General features: G+C 41.6%; 1 protein-coding gene and 2 long non-coding RNA genes across 3 annotated transcripts in view; 1 reads left to right on the top strand and 2 right to left on the bottom strand.

Moving 5' to 3' along the window:
• The first annotated feature begins 440 nt into the window (after positions 1-440).
• Positions 441-20,808, top strand: part of kif26bb (kinesin family member 26Bb) — a 22,384-nt gene continuing 2,016 nt past the window's right edge. Inside the window, exons 1-14 of the mRNA XM_046373111.1 lie at positions 441-628; positions 830-1,198; positions 3,404-3,880; positions 6,186-6,307; positions 6,435-6,606; positions 9,884-10,093; positions 10,491-10,584; positions 12,085-12,356; positions 13,235-13,412; positions 13,627-13,765; positions 13,857-14,016; positions 14,189-17,345; positions 18,882-19,051; positions 20,627-20,777. Of these exons, the coding sequence (XP_046229067.1) occupies positions 575-628; positions 830-1,198; positions 3,404-3,880; positions 6,186-6,307; positions 6,435-6,606; positions 9,884-10,093; positions 10,491-10,584; positions 12,085-12,356; positions 13,235-13,412; positions 13,627-13,765; positions 13,857-14,016; positions 14,189-17,345; positions 18,882-19,051; positions 20,627-20,777 (5,725 nt within the window). The 5' untranslated portion in view covers positions 441-574. The remainder of the gene's footprint in view (positions 629-829; positions 1,199-3,403; positions 3,881-6,185; positions 6,308-6,434; positions 6,607-9,883; positions 10,094-10,490; positions 10,585-12,084; positions 12,357-13,234; positions 13,413-13,626; positions 13,766-13,856; positions 14,017-14,188; positions 17,346-18,881; positions 19,052-20,626; positions 20,778-20,808) is intronic.
• Positions 11,225-19,178, bottom strand: LOC124050507. Its single transcript, XR_006841647.1, has 3 exons — positions 18,890-19,178; positions 12,080-12,235; positions 11,225-11,963 (listed from the first exon to the last, which is right to left on the bottom strand). It is a non-coding gene; the product is annotated as an uncharacterized LOC124050507 (long non-coding RNA).
• LOC124050506 overlaps positions 20,613-20,808 on the bottom strand; it is a 21,574-nt gene continuing 21,378 nt past the window's right edge. The window contains exon 3 of the long non-coding RNA XR_006841646.1: positions 20,613-20,749. This is a non-coding gene — a long non-coding RNA (uncharacterized LOC124050506). The remainder of the gene's footprint in view (positions 20,750-20,808) is intronic.

Below are 20,808 nucleotides of genomic sequence, written 5' to 3'. Positions count from 1 at the left end.
TGCTCGACTATAGAGCGGTAACAATTAGCTGAATAACTGCTGCCAACTATTTTGATAATTGATTGATTGGCTCCACAGTTATCTACATTTGTTTTCAATGTTAAAAAACATGGCTTTTCTGTGTTTATATAATATTTTTAGTTCTCTTTTGATACTACGACTATTGCTAAAAAGGCACATGTAGGAGAAGGGCTGTTTGGGAAAACAAAAGTAAGAAATATCAAGTGAATTCCGTGAACAAAGTGTGCAACAGCATGCTCTGTGTGAGTGTTTGTTTAAACACTTGCTCCTTACTGCCTCCCTGAGGAGGTTATAATAAATAGCCAAGTGAAATCACAAGTGCTCGTCCGGGCGCTCACTCATTCTCCTCTGACCCACTGTCATGACTCCAGCTCTGAGACAGTGCCTCCAGTCTCTCACTTTGTCTTTTCTTTTTATATATATATATATATTTTAAATCAAAGCCTACAATGAGTGCAATATTTTTGCTTTATATCCACGGAGCTTTGGCAAAAATAAATGAAAGATCAGCTCGCCTTTGTTCGGATATCTTTTTAAATATTAACAAGTTGTCATGTCATTTCTGACTGGAAGAGGAGAGAGATTTCCTTCCTCGGTCACACACTGGGTAAGTCAGATTTATTCATTGTGAACAGAATTTGTTCACTCTTCCAAAACACTTCATGGTTTCTTATGGAGTTCCATATAAGAATGAGACTGTTGCACTGCAAGGAAAACATTTGGGTGTGGTTGCAGTTGTCCACGTCGATTGACATCTAATTTCCCACTGCCAAAGCCCACATCCTTCCTATAATGATTTATTTCTCAGAGGTCAGAAGCGCAGCATCACTGTGAACCCGACGGCTTTCCTGCAACTAGAAACGGGAAAGACCGCCAACCTAAGGAGCGCCTTACTCCTGAGGGTGCCGGGGGGACCAGAGGCGACCCACATCGGAATATGTGCCAGAGAGCAGACGCTGTCCCGTCATACAAGTCCCTCCCTGGGACATTAGGAGATCGCATCAGGAGTACTATGTCCTCTGCAACTGGGACTATATGCAGAGGCACCATGTCGGTGAATCCAGCCTTTGGGAGATCTGATAGGAAAGTTGCGTGTTGTGAGAAGTGCTCAGCGACCCTTGTTGCTCTCAAGAAACAAGCTCTGAGTCTGGCTGTTCACCATCACTTCTCCTGCAAGGTCAGTAACCACGACGCTGCGATGCAGCCGGCCAGGGAGGTGCTGGACCATAAACGCATCAGATTAGTCTGCTCGCTTTGGGTTGGTAATAATCTTGATGAGGAAAGACTTGTTATTGAAATGGTGTTGGAAGTTAAGGGCAGAGACCAAAAATAAATGTGTGAAGTAAACACATCTCAGGACATTTTTTAGTAGGTGGGGGTATAGATAATAAAATAGTAGAATGATGACATTGCATATTCCTCATGCAACTACACTTGTGATGGAATAATTAGGTGTGGGTTAGGCTTTATTTAATAACTCAAAAGAAACGGATTCATAACGTTGCATAATTAGCTACCCCCTCCACACACACAAACACACACACACCAAAAAAGAGCTGGAATGGAATATATTAAATATACTTGATTAACCATCCAGAAAATTAATTAGCAGCAATTTGATTTGATTAAGTTGTTGAGTAATAATAAGCAGGATTTACTTAAATGTGAATATGTGCTGTTTGTCTAGCTGTTCTAGTAAAGTGAAATCATTTGGATGCAAAGTCTTGAGGAATATATCAGCTGGGGTTCTGGGAAATTGTAATGGACAGTTTTTGTTTACAGACATTTTCAGGCCCCAGCATCAATTGACTGATTGAGAAAAAAAGCAACAATAATTAGCCATAATATAACCACACATGCATAGACTTTGTTCATAAAACTCTCTGCTGTGTGCTTTAACGTTCACGTGGGCACATCAGTCTGTATGGTGCTGCCTCTGGGAGCAGCCATCTGTACATTTGTCACCACTAACATCCATCAAGCACACTCCAATCGACAAAGTAAACCAGTGCCATTCCTGCGCGAGTGGTTTCAAATGGGCATGAATATTTCATCTCCGACATCCATGTGTCATCTCCACAGCCCTCTCCATCGAGGGAAGACTATTTATTTTTGTCTTCTTAAGTGGGATGAGACACATCGGGCATCGTGTTTTTTGAGAGACCACAGGCCAGAGCAGTGCACAGCAAGAGCAGCTGAGAGATGGTATCTTGTGGCCACAGATATGGTCAGAAGAAATCTGATAAGCCAGCAAGTTCCTTGCAGGTTTATTGATCCAAGCATGATTTCTCAAAAGCATCACGGCTCTGTAATGTCATCTTTTGAGACGGGCTTGTTATCTGACTAAGACTGAAAGTCCAGTCGTTCATCTGGCTACCATAGCATATTTGTTCCTTTACATATCTGCAATGATTTCTGTTTTACGCATGCAAACTGATTTGGGTTTTCAAATTTAGTTCCAGATGATGGGATGAATGGGAAAGAGAAGTGAGTGAGAGTGTTGGATGTTGGCAGGCGTCAAGGGCAGACCAAACAGGATGTGACACAAGAGGGTCTTTGTCAGGATGAAAATGATAAAGATGGTTTGGTTTGTTTGATGTTCCTTTTGTTAGATGTGACAGCCCCTGGTTCCATGCTAACAGCGCAAATGCAAATGCAAATGCAAATGCAAATGCAAATGTAAAAAAAACAATAAACAAATAAAAAACTTTTTAAGAAGTGGGATTTAAACTTCTAAATTTCATTTAATTAAATTTGATTATTAGCTTCCACCTGAATAACTACTGTCTCATTCAATCTCATTAAATTGTCCTGACATGAATCTGCAAAATGTTAAGATTGACTCATTCAGAGAAAAAAACGTAGCTTTGTGTTATTGCTTGTATCATTTTATAGCAGTACTTTACCACCTGTGCAGCATCGATGAAGCAATCCCATTTCTTTTCCTCAGCTGGGACAATAAAAATAGAATGTTGCATGGTAACATGTTGTTCTCATGTTGTTCTCAAAATCTCAAACAACAGAGATTTTAAAGGTGCAGCAAGGAAGGTTTTTGTTTACTGCACTTTTAAAGATGACAGGGGTTGTATTAATCAATTCTAGTGACTCTGTGATTAAGTGCTAAATTTGCTTTCCAGTACATTCCCATGACTCAGTTTCCATATTCTCAGTGATCATTCACATAATTTTCAAGCCAGAAATCAAACAAAGCAAATTAACTTTGTGATTATGTCTTCACCAGCAGCTTGTGCTGAATCTCTGACCGTATTAGTTCAGTTTCTTTTGTGAAAATAGAGCTTATGTCAGTTACAGGCAAGTTACCTTACAGCAAGTTCGTCTAGAATTGGTAAATAAAAAGTTATTTTTGCTTCTAATTTTGCAGGACTCTAGTGACCTGTCTGCATTTCTTCATGACAACCTTCGCATTCATAGTCGGTCTACCAACGAGTCCAGGGACAGAGAAAGGGAGCAGGGAATGTGTGGAGGCTGCGGTGTAAACCTGAACCAGCTCAAACAAGAGGCCATCCACTTGGCTCTTAGTAGGGGTCAGTCATTAGCTAAGCCCCCCTTTGAAACCAGCTTTAGCACTGGTACACTGCTGGGACAAAGTGGGACAAAGCACGGAGACAGAGCTCCAAAGGAAGTTGCCATGGCTGTGTATGAACCACACAGTCGCACCCAAAGTCCGCACAGCCCAAGAAGCCCAAGGACGCCTCAGAGGACCCCTCAAACCCTCAGACGGAGGGGACCCAAGCTCCCCAATCCCGATATGGGCCGCTGGGTAGAGGAGCAGCAGCAGCTGGTTGCCTCTAAATCTGTGTCCAGCACTGATTGTCTCACCATCTACCCTCAACGTCAGGTACCCCTAAAAGCATTCTCTTACCACTAAATCACACATAACACATCCCCTAGTGTGCATTCCCCTTTTAACGAGCTATATGGGTAAAGAACGTCTTTACGGGCGCACATGTCAGCAAAGCAATGATTCATAGCGCCTAATCAGAGCCTATTTAGATCCCATGGCTGCCGACATTGTTTAAAAGTACTTTTGCTAATGGAATGGAATTGGGTCATGATTTACCCCTGTCATAAAAGCTGGCCAGTCAAAATGCACTTGTGATCAATAGGGGGATGGTCATATTTAACAGGGCGGATGGTGAAATATGCATTACTGTGATGGAAGCCACACCAGACTGAGCCTGCCCTCCCCCAAGTCCCATAGGTTACAAACCTGTACGAGGTGAGAAAGTGTTTTAGGTGTTTTATATGATGCTGTTCTTTCAATTCGGACATGGACAAACACTATGAATATCCTTCCTTTGGCATAATACTTGTAGATATCTTGTGTCTTCATTGACAGAGAATTTCATCACAATTGCCTCCTCCCTGGAAAAGCAACTGTCCTGTTATAGCTTAGCAACTAGCTATCCAGCTTCATACGCAGAGTAGTAACACAACCTAGCTTTACTTTGAAGGCCAAGAAGAATTTCATACTCCAATATTTTGTGGGGTTACAGGCTATAATAAAAAAAAGGCCAGTTTATGATAGCACAATGCTGTGTAGGAGTCCACCTTGGATGCTGTGACGTTGCTCCGTCCTGCCCTTAACTGAAATCTGGGATAGTAACACTGCAGCATCTCTAGGCAAACCAGTGACAGCATTATGTTAATGTTGGTTCTCACTTTTTGTAACATAAAAATTTTTTTGCGGGAATGCAAAAAATAAACAGTAAGTCCAGCCATTGTCTGGCTTGTTCAAGTACTGTGTGTATGACGTGTGAGCTGCCTAAATCCATTTTTCTAAATACATTTTCACATTTTTCCTTATCATACTTGTTTGAAATTGAGGAACCGTTGTAGTAAAAATGACAAAGAACATTGTCATCATTTTGTGTCCTGTGAGAACAGATAGTTTGACAGGCATAGCAGCAGTAAGGAAAAAGGGTGGGGCTCAGCAAATGGTCAACTGGACCTGAAATAGTCTTGAAAGCAGTATTGTAATTATCCTGTTCTCTATTCTTAATCGACTCGTATAATCAATTTTAACAGTAACAAAAACGTCTTACTCAAAAGAAACTGTCCTGGGATTGGCAAGACTGTTTGAGACATTAGCCAAGCGGATCCAGTACGAGAGCAGATCAATACAGGTTTACATGGCTGAAGTAAAATAATATGAGAGGAGTGAAAGACGACGACAAAGACTGAGGAGAGCAGAAAAAAGGAGGGTGGAGAAGAGATAAAGTGCAGATGAAGAGAAAGGAAGGAAATTAAGAGTTTAAGATGGGAGGCAGGAGAAAAGACTGGAGAAAAATGATTTGAAGAGATGGAGTGAGGGGTGGGAAAGGAGAAAACAAGAGATAATAAAAGACTATATGACAGCAAATGCAGAGCAAAATCAGGGCATAGGGAAAGAGGAAGTGAAGATAAAAAAAAAAAACAAAACGTTATGACAGAAGATCTAAGTCAAGTAGAGGACAGTAGGAGGGGCTGGGGCAGCTACATTAACTTAGCCCTGTCCTTGTTCTCCTCCCCATCTCCTTCCAAACCATCAACTGCTGCAGTCCTTCTATGGCACTAATTGGTAGTTTATGGTTGGACATAACTGAGCAGACATTGTTATCTTGCCCTAAAAACAGGCTGAGACCTTGATGAGATGTGGAGCTAGAGAGCGTTATGAGAGCACTGTCTAATACAAAGATGCTGGCTCAGTGGCCTGCGGCGAGACTTGAACGCATTGAGCATTTTGAACGCATTTTGAGCAGTTGCGTACGAATGTTGAATAGGTCAGGTCGCATACACATAGCACAATTATGAATGAATGCAAAACACACACCTCGGAGCTACAGCTGTTGGAGTTGCTTTACATTAAGTTTCTTCAGAGGTGTGCGTCAGAGGCAGTGACCGTATGTTTGCTGCTTCTCTGAGTCATGTTATAAACTCAGACAGCAGTCACAAACTATTCCTCACACTCCACATGCAGCTAACCAGAGCTGTAATATACTGAAGTATGTTTAACCCACTGTGCTCTCAGCCTAGATGCCCTACTTAGCCAGACGCACCCTACACTCCCCAGAGTAATTCCCGTGACAATAGCCCCTTTTGGAGAGGGTACAGGAGTGCAATTATAGATTTGGATTTTTATAATGAGCTTTTCCCCCCAGCAGACCGCAGATGATGCAGCACTGGGCCGTGGTGACACTGGGATTGTACAAACTAGCTCAAAGATCCCCCACATATCCAGAGTGGTGACCATCGCCAACACCGCTGCCATGTCTCTTTTAGCCAGGTAAATATATCAACATTTAGGCCTATATTAAACCAGAAATTGTTCTGTGCTTTTTCTGCAGCATGTCTCTATTGGTTACACCCTAAGTTTCCGTGGTATGACATACCACCTCCCTTCTTCCCTGTAGGGCGGCCGAGAAGCTCAATCTGACATTGAGGAAAAAAGGCCAGGCCTCTGATCCAGCTCCTGCTCATCTCTCCACCTGCTTCAGGGAGCTGATCCAGAAAAACCCACCACCCGTCCCCTCCTGCCTGCTCCAAGCTGCCACTAGAACCAAAGACTCACCCAGCGTTGGCAAGGTAGACCACAGGGCTTGAAATTCCACTAGATTTGTATTATTTGGTAATAATTCTAGCAATTCTTTACAACTACCCTTATTTTAATAAAAAAATGTATGATATTAATCGATGAATAAAGTACCAACATCAACCTTTATACACAATGTAAACTTAATGGCAATTATAAAATCCTTCAAGGAACTGTTGCTTGGCAAATTAGGAAGTGTGATTATTAATTTTCTTGCTGAGAGGCAGATGAAAAGACTTCTATGACTCTCATGTCTCATCTGTATGGTTAACAAAAAGCTTTAGCCAGTAGCCGAATGGCTTAGCTTAGCATCAAAACTGCAGGGGAAGCAGCACGATATTTCCTGTGAATTCTATTTTGGTGTGCATCTGGATTAAACAAATTAAATATTATGATGTGTTTAGTCTTAAAAATGTGAGATTTTTATACGTGTTTCTATTCTTATGTTTTTATTTTCATTTGAACTTTAATTTAATTTAAATTAGGTTAGATAGTCATCCTTGTTTCCATTCCTCACACTAAGCTAATCACCCCTTGTCTCCATGTTCATATTTAGTTTATATGAGTGGTTTTGAGCTTGTCCTCTACCGCCCCGCAAGAAAGTAAACAAGCATACTTTATTCATGTATCCTTTACTTGTGATTGTAGCACAAGCTGTAGCCTGCATCTAAGTTCTACCAACAGTCTCTTTAGTTGGGGTGTCTTTCGAGACAAGTGCCCAGGTAGTATCAGAGGACAATGACATTTTCTTGAAGATCCTGTGTTACTTCATTGTATTGTATAGATTGATATGAACATTACACACACTTTGAAAGTATATACTACCATATACCACCTTGGAAGTGTTTTTACCACCCTTCTTACAGAGTAAAGAGATCACAGTCAATTTGGAGGAGATCCTATATCAACGCTTATTTATGATACACTGTAATGTGGTGCTAATGTCTCCATTTTGTTCCTCCCTTTCCCTCTGCTCACCTCCTTTGGGAGAAACTGGGGGGATCAATATGGCTGCCTGCCCTCCCCTTGTCTCAGATAGATGGACTCTTGGGTTGGTCTAGAGTTACAGATAAAGGTTTAGCCAGACTGTGCTGCCAGCCACACCTGCTCGAGCACTCAGCTCTGTGTGGCTCTGCATGCCAGACTATGCATGTGTGTGAGAGAGGAGGAGGATTTTCTCCACTTGTAAATGGGTGTCTTGAATAATTTAACCCTCATAAATAGAGTTTGACACATGTTCAATAGGGTTAGGGAACCACTTCTTACATAAGGTACTAAAATTATGAGGAGGAGAGAGGGGAAAAAATCCTTCACAGTCACTGGGAACTTATCATGTGGCAGATGGAATATGACTCTCAGGTTTTCAAATTGTCAGTGATGTCATTGTGGTGTAATGCAGTCCTGGACAATTTCAAGAAAATCAAATTTGATTGGATGTCATGGTGCTCACGGCTACTTGCAATCTTGCAGTCCTGAATTCTGAAGAATAATTTTATAATTGGTTTATAAACCTTAATAGAGCTTATTGTCTTTAGTGAGGCAAATGTTGCCTTGTCTTCCTGCAGACTTAGACCTGTGAGCCTTGTGAAATGCTGTCAGAGTCAGGACCTAACTTAATTTAAGACCTTAAAGCCTCTAAATCTGAAGGCTTCCTGCAGAGAACTGCATTAAGCAATGAATGTCATGACATGTGGAAATATAGCAGGTGGTATGCATAGCCATGCAGCTATAAGTGCATATGTGGTTTTAGCACTTACTGGATCTACTGGCTGTCTACTGCAGCCAGGAAAACATTTCACATCATGCAGCAGATTTTTTTTTTTTTTTTGTATTTGTACAAATTAGTTAATGGCTATAAAACAAGAGAGCAGAAGGCCAAATTGTTAAAGGGTGCAAATTTGTCAATTGTAAACACTCAGAACACCAAAGTACAGCATCTTTAGCTCACCATCCCAGCCCTCGAATGGAGTCCTTTTTAACATTTAGTACTGTACACTGCCAAGGTTTCCCTTTTCCAGCCAAGGATTTTCACAACCAATGTTTCACGAAATAATATATTAGTCTCCCATGTCTGAGCAGCAGGGTCTCAGAGATGACGTCTGACTGTTACCTCCCTCTCTGACAGCAACATTTCATGTCAGACTCCTGAGTTAAAGCCCCTGAACGGTAAACACACAGGCTTAAACCATTTTTCCAAAGCATTGTACAAACAGAAGTTAAAAAAAAATTTGATATGAAGATATTTTTGAACTCACAGTTTTGAAACTCATTCTTTTTTTTTATAAGATTCTGTTTGCCGCTGGTATTTAGTTTCAAAAGTTAAAGCTGAAGATCACAGACTTCTACTGAAACCACTTGCAAACATATTGCTTTGAAAAGGCAGAGCACCTACTAAGACCTTACATTTAATAAATAATGGAATTCTCCTCTCAAGGTGTCTTAGAGTACAGTGGTTTAAAATGTTTAGACCTTTCCTGTATATATGTATACAGTTTGTATACAGGATAAGTGATGTGGCAGGACTCGTGAACTCTTCCCACAGCCACTCTTGTAAAAGACATTTAATCTCTCAGCCTGTAGCTGCACTCTGGCTGCCCGACTGACTGACTGACTGGCTGTGCTATTATTATGAGCCCCATAACTTACAAAATTAAAGAGTTGTTCACCAAATTATAAAAAAAGGCATATTTTATATTACATTTTCTTATCCACTGTAGCTATGCAGACAGTTTTAGTTTTAGGCAGGTTTTGAGACGTCCACTCTTTACATTTAAACTTCTAGACTATAAGAGTCACAGCCATGCTAGCAGATGGGTGAGGCTGGAGCTTTGAGTTAAATTCTAACGTCAGCATTTTAACATGCTCATGGCGATAATGTTAACATGCTGATGCTTTAGCATGTGTAACTATGTTCTACATGTTAGTTTAGGAGGCTAACATTTGCACCACAAAAGAAAAGGTACAGCTGAGGATATTAGAATATCATAAGTTCTGCATGCCTCTGGTCATAAACCAAAGTACTGGACAATTAATATTTTTTATCTGATGAAGGCACTAGGCGAAAATGTGTTCTAAATTTCACAGAAATTCATCAAATAGTTGTTGAGATATTTCAGACTAGAACAAAGTGGGAGAATGACAGATGGACCATTACCATCCCTGGAGCTATGACAGTATGTTTACCCCATCATATTCAAACTTTCAGTGGGTATTCAGCAGTTCAAAATGTACTGTAATTTTCAAAAACATTCCATCTCTTTCGGTGTACAGGTCAAAGTCGTGCTGAGGGTGAGCCCGATGCTGTCAGAGGGCCAAGGACAACCACCTGTTCTCTGGATTGACCAGTCCAAGAAAAGAGTCACCATAATGGAACCAATCAGCAAAAGCCAAGCACACGCTACAATGACACTAGACAGGGATGGCAAACATTTTCTGAAGACCTTCAATGTTGACTCTGCCTATCCCCAAGAGTCAAGCCAGGTTTGGTTCTTCATCTCCGTTACAGGCCAAATTAATTCAAATATGGTTGTAAATGTTCTTATTTGTGCTATGTTAGAGGAATTCTTGTACTGATAAATACGTTAATAGTGTAACATTAGTCTGACACGTTCTGTGCTTTCTCAAGTGTTCAGGGAATATTTTCCCCTCTGTACACTGCACATCATGGTTAGTTGGCTTGTCTCTCTGTCTGATGACGTGAAAACTGATAGAGCCTGGATAACCACCACAATTGCACAGTCCATCAATTATATTCAACATTCTCCGAGCTCTGCTTACAGTATCCAAGCCCAAGGGAATCAATATGCGTCCCTCCTCTACGTAATTTGTGTGGAGATGAATCATAAGATGCTCGCTGTCCTTTGTTCTCTCTGACCAGGCTGAGGTGTGTGCAGGCGTCTTGGCTGATGTCATCCGATGCGTGCTCAGCGGCAGCGATGGATGTGTTCTGGGTTTGGGATGTGCTGATGTGGGTGAGTAATCGGTTGCTGTGAGAGGCCATGGGTTAAAATCTTAAGATGAGAGTGGGATGCTTTTATCTGTACTCAGGCCCATCCACTCCCCGCCCCCTCCTCCTTCTCTGTCCCACTCTCACTATCATTCTCTATCACTTAAACTGCCTGTCTCTACTTTCTCTCTCAGTCCTCTTATCAATCCACATACACATTATGAGCATCCTTGTTCTTTTTTCCACAGTAGTGACAGAAAAGTGTTGCCATTTCAACTCTCTCCTTTCAGTCATTCATATTTCACCTGTTACTTTGTAAATAAAAGCCTATTCATCAATTATACAACACATATGCTTTTTTTAAAATTTCACTTTGACTGATAGCATAAAGCTCAAAAAGACACAAATATTTATTTTATTTTGCTTAGGCACTGAGCTCAGAGGGGGCTGTAAACAAAATGGACTGTAATATGTTGCTATTAGAGAGATGGAACCCTGCATTTAGCGTTGGTGAAGAGATTTAATAGATTTGTAGACACACACACAGACATATGCACACACACACACACCCACACACACACATAGGGTAAGGAGAGGGTCTCCTTGGAGCTGCTCTTTCACAAGACACCACTCTTCGTAAATCTGATTGAATTAGTTGGCTGATACAAACTACATGTGGCCCACAGCCAGGGGACATCAATCTCCTCCACAGAATACTATTCTTTCTGAATAACGGCAGGCAGCATGGCCTTTAATTGAAGTAAACCAATTCTCCTGTGCTCATTCAATTAGAGTTTGGATAAGACAAGAGAGGGCAAAACAGGCTCATAACTCAAAACAAATGTGGGGCAAATGTGCAGTGCAGATACAGTATGGCTCCAGTCCATAAGAAAATATGAAAGTGCTTCTGAAAATCTGATCCACCTTTATTTGTACATGTCTGTACGTGCATATACACCGATCAGCCACAACGTTAACACCACTGACAGGTGAAATGAATTATATTAATCATCTGTTTACAATGCAGTATTCTGTGGGAAAACCTCAGGTTCTGACAATCATGTGGATGTTCTTTGACACACACCATCCACCTAAACATTGTAGACCAAATACATGTGGTATATGGTATGGTAATGGCTCTTCTTGTCAGCAGCAGCCTCCCCATAGTTGGACAAAGTACCCCATCACATTTCAGAAACAGCTCAGGTCTTGAGGACCACAACATCAGCCTGCAGGTTCCTCAGATCCCAACCTGATCAGAATAAGTCAAATCCACCCACCCACCACTGCGCAGGACACAAAGTATCCAACAGTCCAATGCCAGTGACTACAAAATACCCCCAGAGGTCCTGTGTCCCTTCCCATGACCAGAGATCATAGCAGTTTTGGCAGCACAAGGGGGACCTATAAAACATCAAGCATGTGGCTTTAATGTTTAAAGTTGCAGTTGATCAGTGTATGTGCTACATGTTTGTGTGCTTGTATGTAGTATGCATACATCTGGATGCTCTATTGCCTACCTCAGGCTCCTGGTCCAGCATGGTGGGGAGTGCTGAAAGCATCCAGAAGCTCGGGCTGATTCCCTGTGCCATCTCCTGGCTGTACAGTGCCATCGAGCGGCGACGAGAGAAGACCTGGACTGATCTGACTGTATCGGTGTCTGCTATAGAACTCTGCTGTGGAGAGGAGGACACCCTGAGGGATCTGCTAGGAGAAGTTGTCCCCTCATTAGGGAGTATACAGAACAGCCCAAAAGCCCATATTAAACTTCAAGAGGACCCCATCTATGGTGTTCAGGTATAAAGAAAAAGCGTTTTTTACCAGGAAAAGGGCACTGCTGCTTCTGTTGGGGAAAGAACACCCAGTCAGCGCTAAAAGCAAATTTCAGTCTTTGGAAACATTTACAAGACAGTCCCAAATCCTGAAACCTTGAAGGCTATACTTTTTGTTGCTGACAGCAACACACCTATTTCACACACCCATGTGTGTGTGAATTTGTGTTTTAAAGTTATTTTTAACTGCTGAGAACCAGAACCTGGGAACCTTATTTTTCCTAGTTCACAAAGTAAATTAATTGCTCTTTCATTTTCGGTAGGAGGTGTCAGTGATACTGCAGATAATGTTTTAGAACCCACGTTTGGAATTTCTTGCTTAGTTAGATTTAGTTAGTTAGAATAGTTTATTCACAAAGTCATTTTGGATAATGGTGTGCACTGCATGTGTGAAGATAATATTGGTAATGAGTAATTGATTGCATAAAAGATTATATCTGATTGTATTATGATTGTGCAGTGTACTCCCTCGCACTGCTGTTTCTCAGTTACAAGCCCGTACCTCACTGTGTATTTCTTTGTATTTATCCATTGAATTCTAGGAAAATGAAATCTACTGTACAAATAAAACTGTTATTCCAAAACACTCCAAGTAAATGATAAATGGCATCATAGTAAATACTAGAAATCAAAGCCTTGTCAGTTCAAATCTCTGACAAGGCAAAGCAATTTGTTATTAATCTGATTATCTGAATCAAAACATGCGTAGTGATACACAATAGCGGGATAAATGTGGCAGATTGACATGGAAAAAAGTCAAGTGGCAGATTTGGTTTACATTTAGCTTATGAGAAGACTGTCTCCTCATTAGATTTTATGACAAATTTTGTTTTGTTCTTCTAGCTACGTAACCACAACCGAGTGAAAGCCCCCACTGCTGAGCGGGCTGCTTCCCTTCTGGATGCAGCCATTGCAGCACGTCGGCACAGTGACTTCATTACATACCTGTCCCACAGCTCTATAATGTTCTTCACTCTCCACGTCCAGCCCCCTCGAACAGAAAGCAGCACCATTGGCAAAGGTTGGAATGAATTATTCTGTTACCAAACTGGCTTGTCCCTGTAGATTTTGATATTTCTCTATGAATTATTTTCCACAGTTAATCCTAAATTCACTGCTGATTGAATGGAGTTTTAATCACATCATATAATTCTCAAGTTCTTTACTTGCACACATAAAACATTCTAAGCTTTTAATATTTGCACTCTCCTCTGCTCTTTGATTTCCATCTGCAGGTTCACGTGGCCCCACTAAGTTGACCATGATAGATGTGTGTAGCGGTATGAGGGGTATGAGCAAAAATAAACCTCCATATTCTGAACTGGGTCCTGTTGTTGTATCTCTACTTAATGGACATAAAACCACACCAAGCAAGTAAGAATAAAACTCCAGAATAGTATTAAATAAACAGTAACAGTATCATGTAGTATGTATCTTTTGATTTATTAATAATTTCTCTGCATAGGAGTAGCAAGCTGACTATGCTCCTTCGAGATTCCTTGGGCCATGTAAATTGCCATACCACAGTGATAGCACAGGTTGCTGATTCACTGGCACACCTTCAAGAGACCTTATCCACCATTCAATTGGCTTCTCGAATCCGCAGGACACAGAAGAGGACAAAGGTACTGGTCATTCCCTTTAGCATCTTTCTATTAACCACCTTTTAGCTGCATCACATTGTTGGTGCACAGACCATGTAACTGTTTGCACTGAACCCCAATGATTTAGTCACTGATGCATGTTTTGGATAGTCAAGTGCTCGAACTAACTCCACAATTCATCTTCATTCAACAGCAGTCCACCTCATGTTCTCCGTCCAGGAGGAGTTCGACCAGAGGTCATGAGAGAGGACCTCAGTCTTTGTCCCTGCGGGCATTCCACTCCACTGATGAGGTAGATGTTGACATCCCTCGTTTCCGCTTGCGTGGTGATGAGCGTTCCAGCAGCGACCAGTCCTGTGATACAGTCATCCAACTAGACTCTGATGGCTTGGTCCAGTCCAAAACAACCTCAAGACTGGCACAACCAGAATTTGTGCCCATCATACCCTCTTTGCATCCGAATAAGGCTGACATGGATGACCCGGAATTTACTGCCCTGCTTCAAGAGCTTCTGAGAATTCCTCAGCAGCAGGACGAGAAAAAGAATGAGGAAACTGTTCAAGGGAATACTGAAATACTGAAAGCAGACATCAAGAAGCCAGTGAGGGACTGTCTTAAATGTGACACATTTGCTGAACTTCAAGAGCGTTTGGGCTGTATTGATGGAAGTGAGACAACAATGAATATGCTGAAGTCTTCCTCAAAAGGGCCTTCTGCTAACAATGTCACAACCAAATCACAGCCCCAGAAAGGAACAGGGAAACAGACAGACACTCAATCATCAGAAACATCACAGATGTCGTTGAATAAGGGGTTAGGCTGCAGTCAGACCTCTTCTGGAGAAAAGCAAACAGAAGGTGCCTTCCCTGGAGACAGTTTTCAGAGAGAGGATTCAGGTCTTTATGACTGTGAGGAGTGCAGTGCAACCAGTTCCAGTGAGGAACTGCTGAATCAAACTGTCAATCTGAACAAGATATCTCCCTCAGACCTGCCCAAAAATGTAACTCTCAAGTCAAATAATAATCTCTCTTCTCAGAACTTTGATGTGGATACTCAAGGCATGGCTGTCACAAGTTCCTTTGCACTTCAGCCTACAGGTAAACAGGAGAGTCCTGCCACTGCTGACTGGTTCAAACCAGACAAAAGGACCTCACCAGTTGGCAAGAGCTCTCCCATATCTCCTTCTTCTTCCTGTTCCTCTTCACACCCCTTGGCTACCAGCGTTACACTTGGAGATGCCTTACCTAATCGTCCTACCGAGGACATTAAAGAAATGACGGCCACTATCACAGTAACTGTTCAGCAGCCACTGGACCTTAAAGGTCAAGATGAACTTGTCTTCTCTATGGTGGAAGAGGTGACCATTAGTGGAGCATTAAACCGAGGGCGGACAGGTGGAAACATTATTTCTATTAGAGACACTGCCCAATCACATGCACATGTTCAAGACTCTGCCAGTTCTCAGCCAATCAGGATAATCAGCAACGTCAGCAATGAATCTGTAGCTGCATGTTCCTCAAATACAAACAAAAGCTCTGTAGTTCAATCTGTAGCCCCAGGCACTAAATCTGAAAAGTCCCATTGTCAATTCAGGAGGGAGAAGAAGTTCTTACCTTCATTTATAAATCCTATGCTGATTCATACCGATATGGATTGTGAGTTGGAAAAGAAAGAGAAAGACAGCCCTCTTGATCCTTTTACAGGAGTTAAGTTGCAGTCCAAGCTCAGAGAGAGTAATGTCAAATGTCCCGAAGAGAAGAATACTTATGAGAAGAGGAGTGGGGCTTTTGCTTCTGAGATACATGCCAAAAAGTCTGACAAAATATGTGACTCACCTTTTAACCAAACCTCTTATGATTCAATGGTGTTGGGAGATTCAGCTTACTGCAATGAAACTGCAGAAAACAAATTGTGCGGAAAGAGTCCGAGAACCATATGCAAAAGCAACCCTAGAGACAAGGAACCTGTTTATTCCACTAACACTCCAAGGGGCTCACTGGGGGGAGAAATCTGTTCCAGACGTGTTGGGAATCACCCCAAGAGAATTGGCGTTTCACCTGGTTGCCAAGAAACCACCCCTGCTTCTTTTAAAACTGGTAGTTTGCCTAGAGGCTGGCAAAATGCCAACAACCAGGATGGCTACCATGGCGGTTACATGGCAGACAACCACAGAGACCCAAGGGGGGTGACATCATCCACTCCGTGCAGTCCAGAAGTAACTCTGGAGAGGAGGCAGGGCAGACAGCATCCCCCAGTGAACCAGAGCCTCCATGTCTCCTCTCCTCACAAACATGGACTAGAGTATAAACGGCAAGCGGGTAGTTCTTCCAGAAAAGGTGTTGAGTCTTTGTTTGACGGTCTAAGAATAAATAATATGAGTGGGGTGCTGATGTCACCCACTGACAACAGCAGCCGGCTTTTCAGTGCCAAACTGGAGCAGCTGGCTACCAGGACTAATTCCCTTGGTAGAACCCCAACAGACTTCCCAACTCTGGACAGAGACAGTAGTAACACCTCTATGAGCTCTAAGGGGAGCTCCAAGGGAAGCACTGAAGGGGCTTGTAAGGGAGGATATAAAGGATGTACTGAGGGAGACTGTACCTTACCAAGGGCCAGCAGGAGCCCCAGAAAGAATCCTCGGTCCAAACAGAGTCATCACTTCTTTCCCTCTGAAGACCCTGTAACTCAAACTGAGAGGCATACCCATTCCAAGCTCTCTGCTGTGGGGAAACTTAAGATGGCTAGCCCCAAAGTTCGTCGACTGTCTGCCCCAAGCATCAAGAACCTCAGTCTCTCCCACAAAGGCCTGCAACAGTCCATTAACCGCAGTGCCAGTCTCTCCCCAGACAGTAAAACTGTTAGCTTTGAGCGGACATCATCCTTTCTCTCCTCTTCCCCTCCACGGTCTTTTCACTCCATCAGTCGCACTCCGAGCCAGAGCTCCACATGCTCATCCACAAAATCAGCCATCCAGGGGTTTGTCAATGGCCGGATCTCAGATCTCCTCAAGGAAAAAGCCTCTAGTCCCACTTCAGCAGGGATGGACCAAATGACCACACTTCCTTCGCCATACAGCCGGGTGACTGCTCCCCGCATGCCTGATCACATGAGTGGACATGGAAGTGACACCACTAGTGTGTTGAGTGGAGATTTGCCACCAGCTATGGGGAAGACATCCCTGTATTTTTCTAACAGGAACAGTATGGTGAGCAGTGGATATGACAGCATGGTGAGGGACAGTGAAGCCACAGGTAGCAGCACCTCAAACAGAGATTCTGTTAGTGACAGGAGTGGCTCTCTTCTTAGTGTGGCTCGCAGCAGCCGATCATCTCGGAGGAGAGGCAACACAGGTAAAACACCTGGGATATCAGGCCTTTTATGAACTGAACCAGATGATCTCTGGAAAGATCAGAACCTTAGCCTTTACTGAGTGTGTTGTTGGTGTTGGTAGTGTTTCACAGGTGTAGTCTTAAAATACTATGAAGTTAGCATGCATCTTAATGATAACCTGGAATGATAATTTTAGATTGATTTATAAATTTTCTCTAAAAGCAACCATTTGTTTCTATCCATTTAAATACATTCTAGTTATCAACTGGCAGATATTTTAATATATGCCGCATCTTATTTTACTCGTACTTGTAATTTTTTTTATCACTGTTGCAAGGTAATTCAGTTGAAGGCAGAGACTCTTCTAATCTGATGTTTTGAACCTATGTCCCAATCATGAGGTGGCACATTCACACCAATACATTTAAAAACAATAGTAAAATTGTGTGCCTATGTCATTTGAAAAATGTATATGGTAAATCTTATGTAAATGGACACATAACATATTAATGTGACATTAATTGAAGATGACACACATCTGGAGAATGCAGTCAGACCTAGTTTCCTTACTGGTGTTGAGAGTCAAATCATGCAGGTCACATCATTAATAAATGAATTCAGTGACAACACTTTCTGAGGGGAGCACAAATGCATGTTTGGGTGATATAGTGAATTATGAAGATGGCAATGTGTGCTATTGAATATACACTGAGAAAGTCTTAATAGCATTGTATTGAAAACGTAACACAGTAAAAATGGCTAATGGAGCAACTGAAACAGAAAACAAAGTTTTTGCTATATGAATTTTAAGATCTCAAAGATTATCAACTATTAATTGGGTGATTAAATTCTATTACATGTACTTAAGTTCTCCTTAAACATCTTGTTACATAATCAACTCAAAGTAGAATCGTTTTTTTTTTTTCTTTTTAATTTACTGACAAATTGAGTCAGTCCAGAACGAATTGCAGAAATAAGGATTTCCTGTTTTGCCTTTGGTGAATAGAATGGTAGTCCAGACAAGCTGTATTTGCCCTCAGGCAAACTGTTTTCTCAGTTCCCTATGAGAGCTCCAGGCATGGAAACTGAAGGCCACTTAAGGACACAAACTTTCATTTGTCATACACATTTACTGACTGTGAGAAGTGGTGCTTTTAGTGTAGAATGTTAGCTGAGAATGTTAACACAGTGACTCAAGAATACTCTGTTTATAGCAATAGTTATCTTGTAGATCCATGAGCAGCATAAACAGGCTTATTCATGTGTAAAATATGACCTCAGAAGAAAAAGGCATAATCTTAGTCTATGTTGCTGTATTTAATTCAATGCTTTGTACTGTATATTTATTGCAAGAATTAAATGGTATTGGCATAAATAAAGTTTTTTAAGTAAAATGCAATGGCTTTTTTGTGTTGATACAGACAATTAATTATATCAAACACTGAACTTACGAGATCAAAAGTAAACTAAAATACACTCTGCATGTGCAGTAGGGAGAAGGAGAAAACAGTTGAGATCCAGAATCTCACCATACTTTCTGCCTCACCCTGCTGTAGGTACTCACCAGCGTCATCTTTCCCATGACACACCTCTGCCCCTGAGACGCTCGGCTAGTGGTCTGCGGTCTCGCTGGGTGGATCAGGGAATCCCAGAAGCCTACGAGATCAAGGTCTATGAGATCGACAATGTGCAGAGGATGCAGAAAAGAGCAGGTGCTGGCAAACAGGTGCTGGGTTTATTTTGATTTGTTTTTTGGAGGTTAAAGGACATGACCTTTATTGTCCTCTATTGGCAACTTGCGGTAATAGCAACATTATTAGAATCCACGTCTCTAAAGTCCCTTCCATCGTCTTGGCATCAGTCATTTTGAAATGAAAGTCTCACTGGTGGTTTGCCCTCACAGGACTACTAGGATTAGTAGTCCTAGGATAGAACAGCTTATTCCATTTCTGATCCCATTCCCGCTAATAAAATATTCAGATTTTGTAAAGCTCTGATGCTAACAAATTTCTTATCAAGGCTTCTGTCTATTCTTGTACCTTTTATTTAGAAAAGAGTAATGCAGCAAAAACCTAGGTTACCTAATTTATCAAGCTTCTCATTTTCAGTAGCCACTTAACTGATTTCCTTATGACTAAAGGAAGACTAAATTAGCTTTAGCTAATTAATGGTTATAATAAAACCTATGCCTGGTATAAATAGATATATTCAGTATTTTAACCTGAGTCTTATTCTCTTTTGTGGCCTTTCTGACTATGACTCATGCTAACGCACCACCAGTGTTGTAAACATTGTGGTCTCATGACAAATTCACGCAATAAACACGCAAATTCTTTAAACCTTCACATAAATCATTTCAAATGCTTGTCTCTGAGTCTGAAGTAGCTCCGTAGATCAGATATTGTAGCTAAATGCATAAAGGTCTACTATAGCAGAAACATGCAGGAATTATAGTCAACGCAGTATGAAAACTGACAAGGTCTGTGAATTAACCTGAAGTAAGAAAAACTTAAATAAAAGATTACATCTTGCATTTAGAGCTGAATATGTTTAGAAACAAAATGACGTCCATGTGCTGACGTAATGTTCCTGTGACAAGCAGTCTGGCCTCATGAGAATATCCCCCACCTCCACCAGTCTCAGGCACGGCAACTTTGATAAAATTTTAATGACTACATGGGGTAAACTGGGTCAATGCTGCAGGAAAGGACAAAGAACACTGGATGTAAAACAAACAAGTTGCTGGTAAAAGACGAGAAAATTGTATATTTTTTTAAAGAAACTGCACATATTGCAGAAAAACTGGATAGAATTGTTTCACATTTTGAGGTTGCTTTTCTTTCATTTTAAAATGTGCATGTTTTAACCTTTGAAGTGGTGCCTTGCATGTAATAAGGTTAGTATAATCAGAGGATAGTTCTATCTAGTAGCCTACAGGCCTGCTTCTCTCCCCAGAGGTGGTGTGGTCCCTGCCCTAACATGGTGTTTATGATGTGGTGTCTGTGGATAGAGAGTGGGGAGGTGCTCTTGTTCGTCCAAAATGTGTGTGTGTGTGTGTGTGTGGACGTGTATTGGTGTATTCCTGAAGTTGGGGGGATAAAAAATCTGTTTACACGGTCTCATTCTGTGTGTGTGTGTGTGTGTGTGTGTGTGTGTGTGTGTGTGTGTGTGTGTGTTGCAGCCAATACACCACATCTTATTCTTTATGAGATTGGTAGTACAGAACATTTCCATAGCTATTATGTGCCATATGAACATAAATAAAAGTAGTGAAATGTGTGTGTATTGTTCGTATTTTCAGGGGCCCGCATGCTTCAGTGCCAAGCTGAAGTTTCTGGAACACCGTCGGCAGAGGATCTCAGAGGTCCGAGCCAAATACAACAGCCTGAGGAGAGATCTGGAACAGGCCAAGCACAACCTCATGCTGGAGCCCACAAAGTGGAACAAAGAGTGTCAGTTACTAGTGCTTTAAGGAAATAAGCA

The sequence above is a fragment of the Scatophagus argus genome, chromosome 19 (genome assembly GCF_020382885.2).
Source record: "Scatophagus argus isolate fScaArg1 chromosome 19, fScaArg1.pri, whole genome shotgun sequence".
NCBI classification, from domain to species: domain Eukaryota; kingdom Metazoa; phylum Chordata; class Actinopteri; family Scatophagidae; genus Scatophagus; species Scatophagus argus.
Note: the sequence above shows the minus strand (reverse complement) of the source record. Positions and strands in the feature narration are given on the sequence as shown.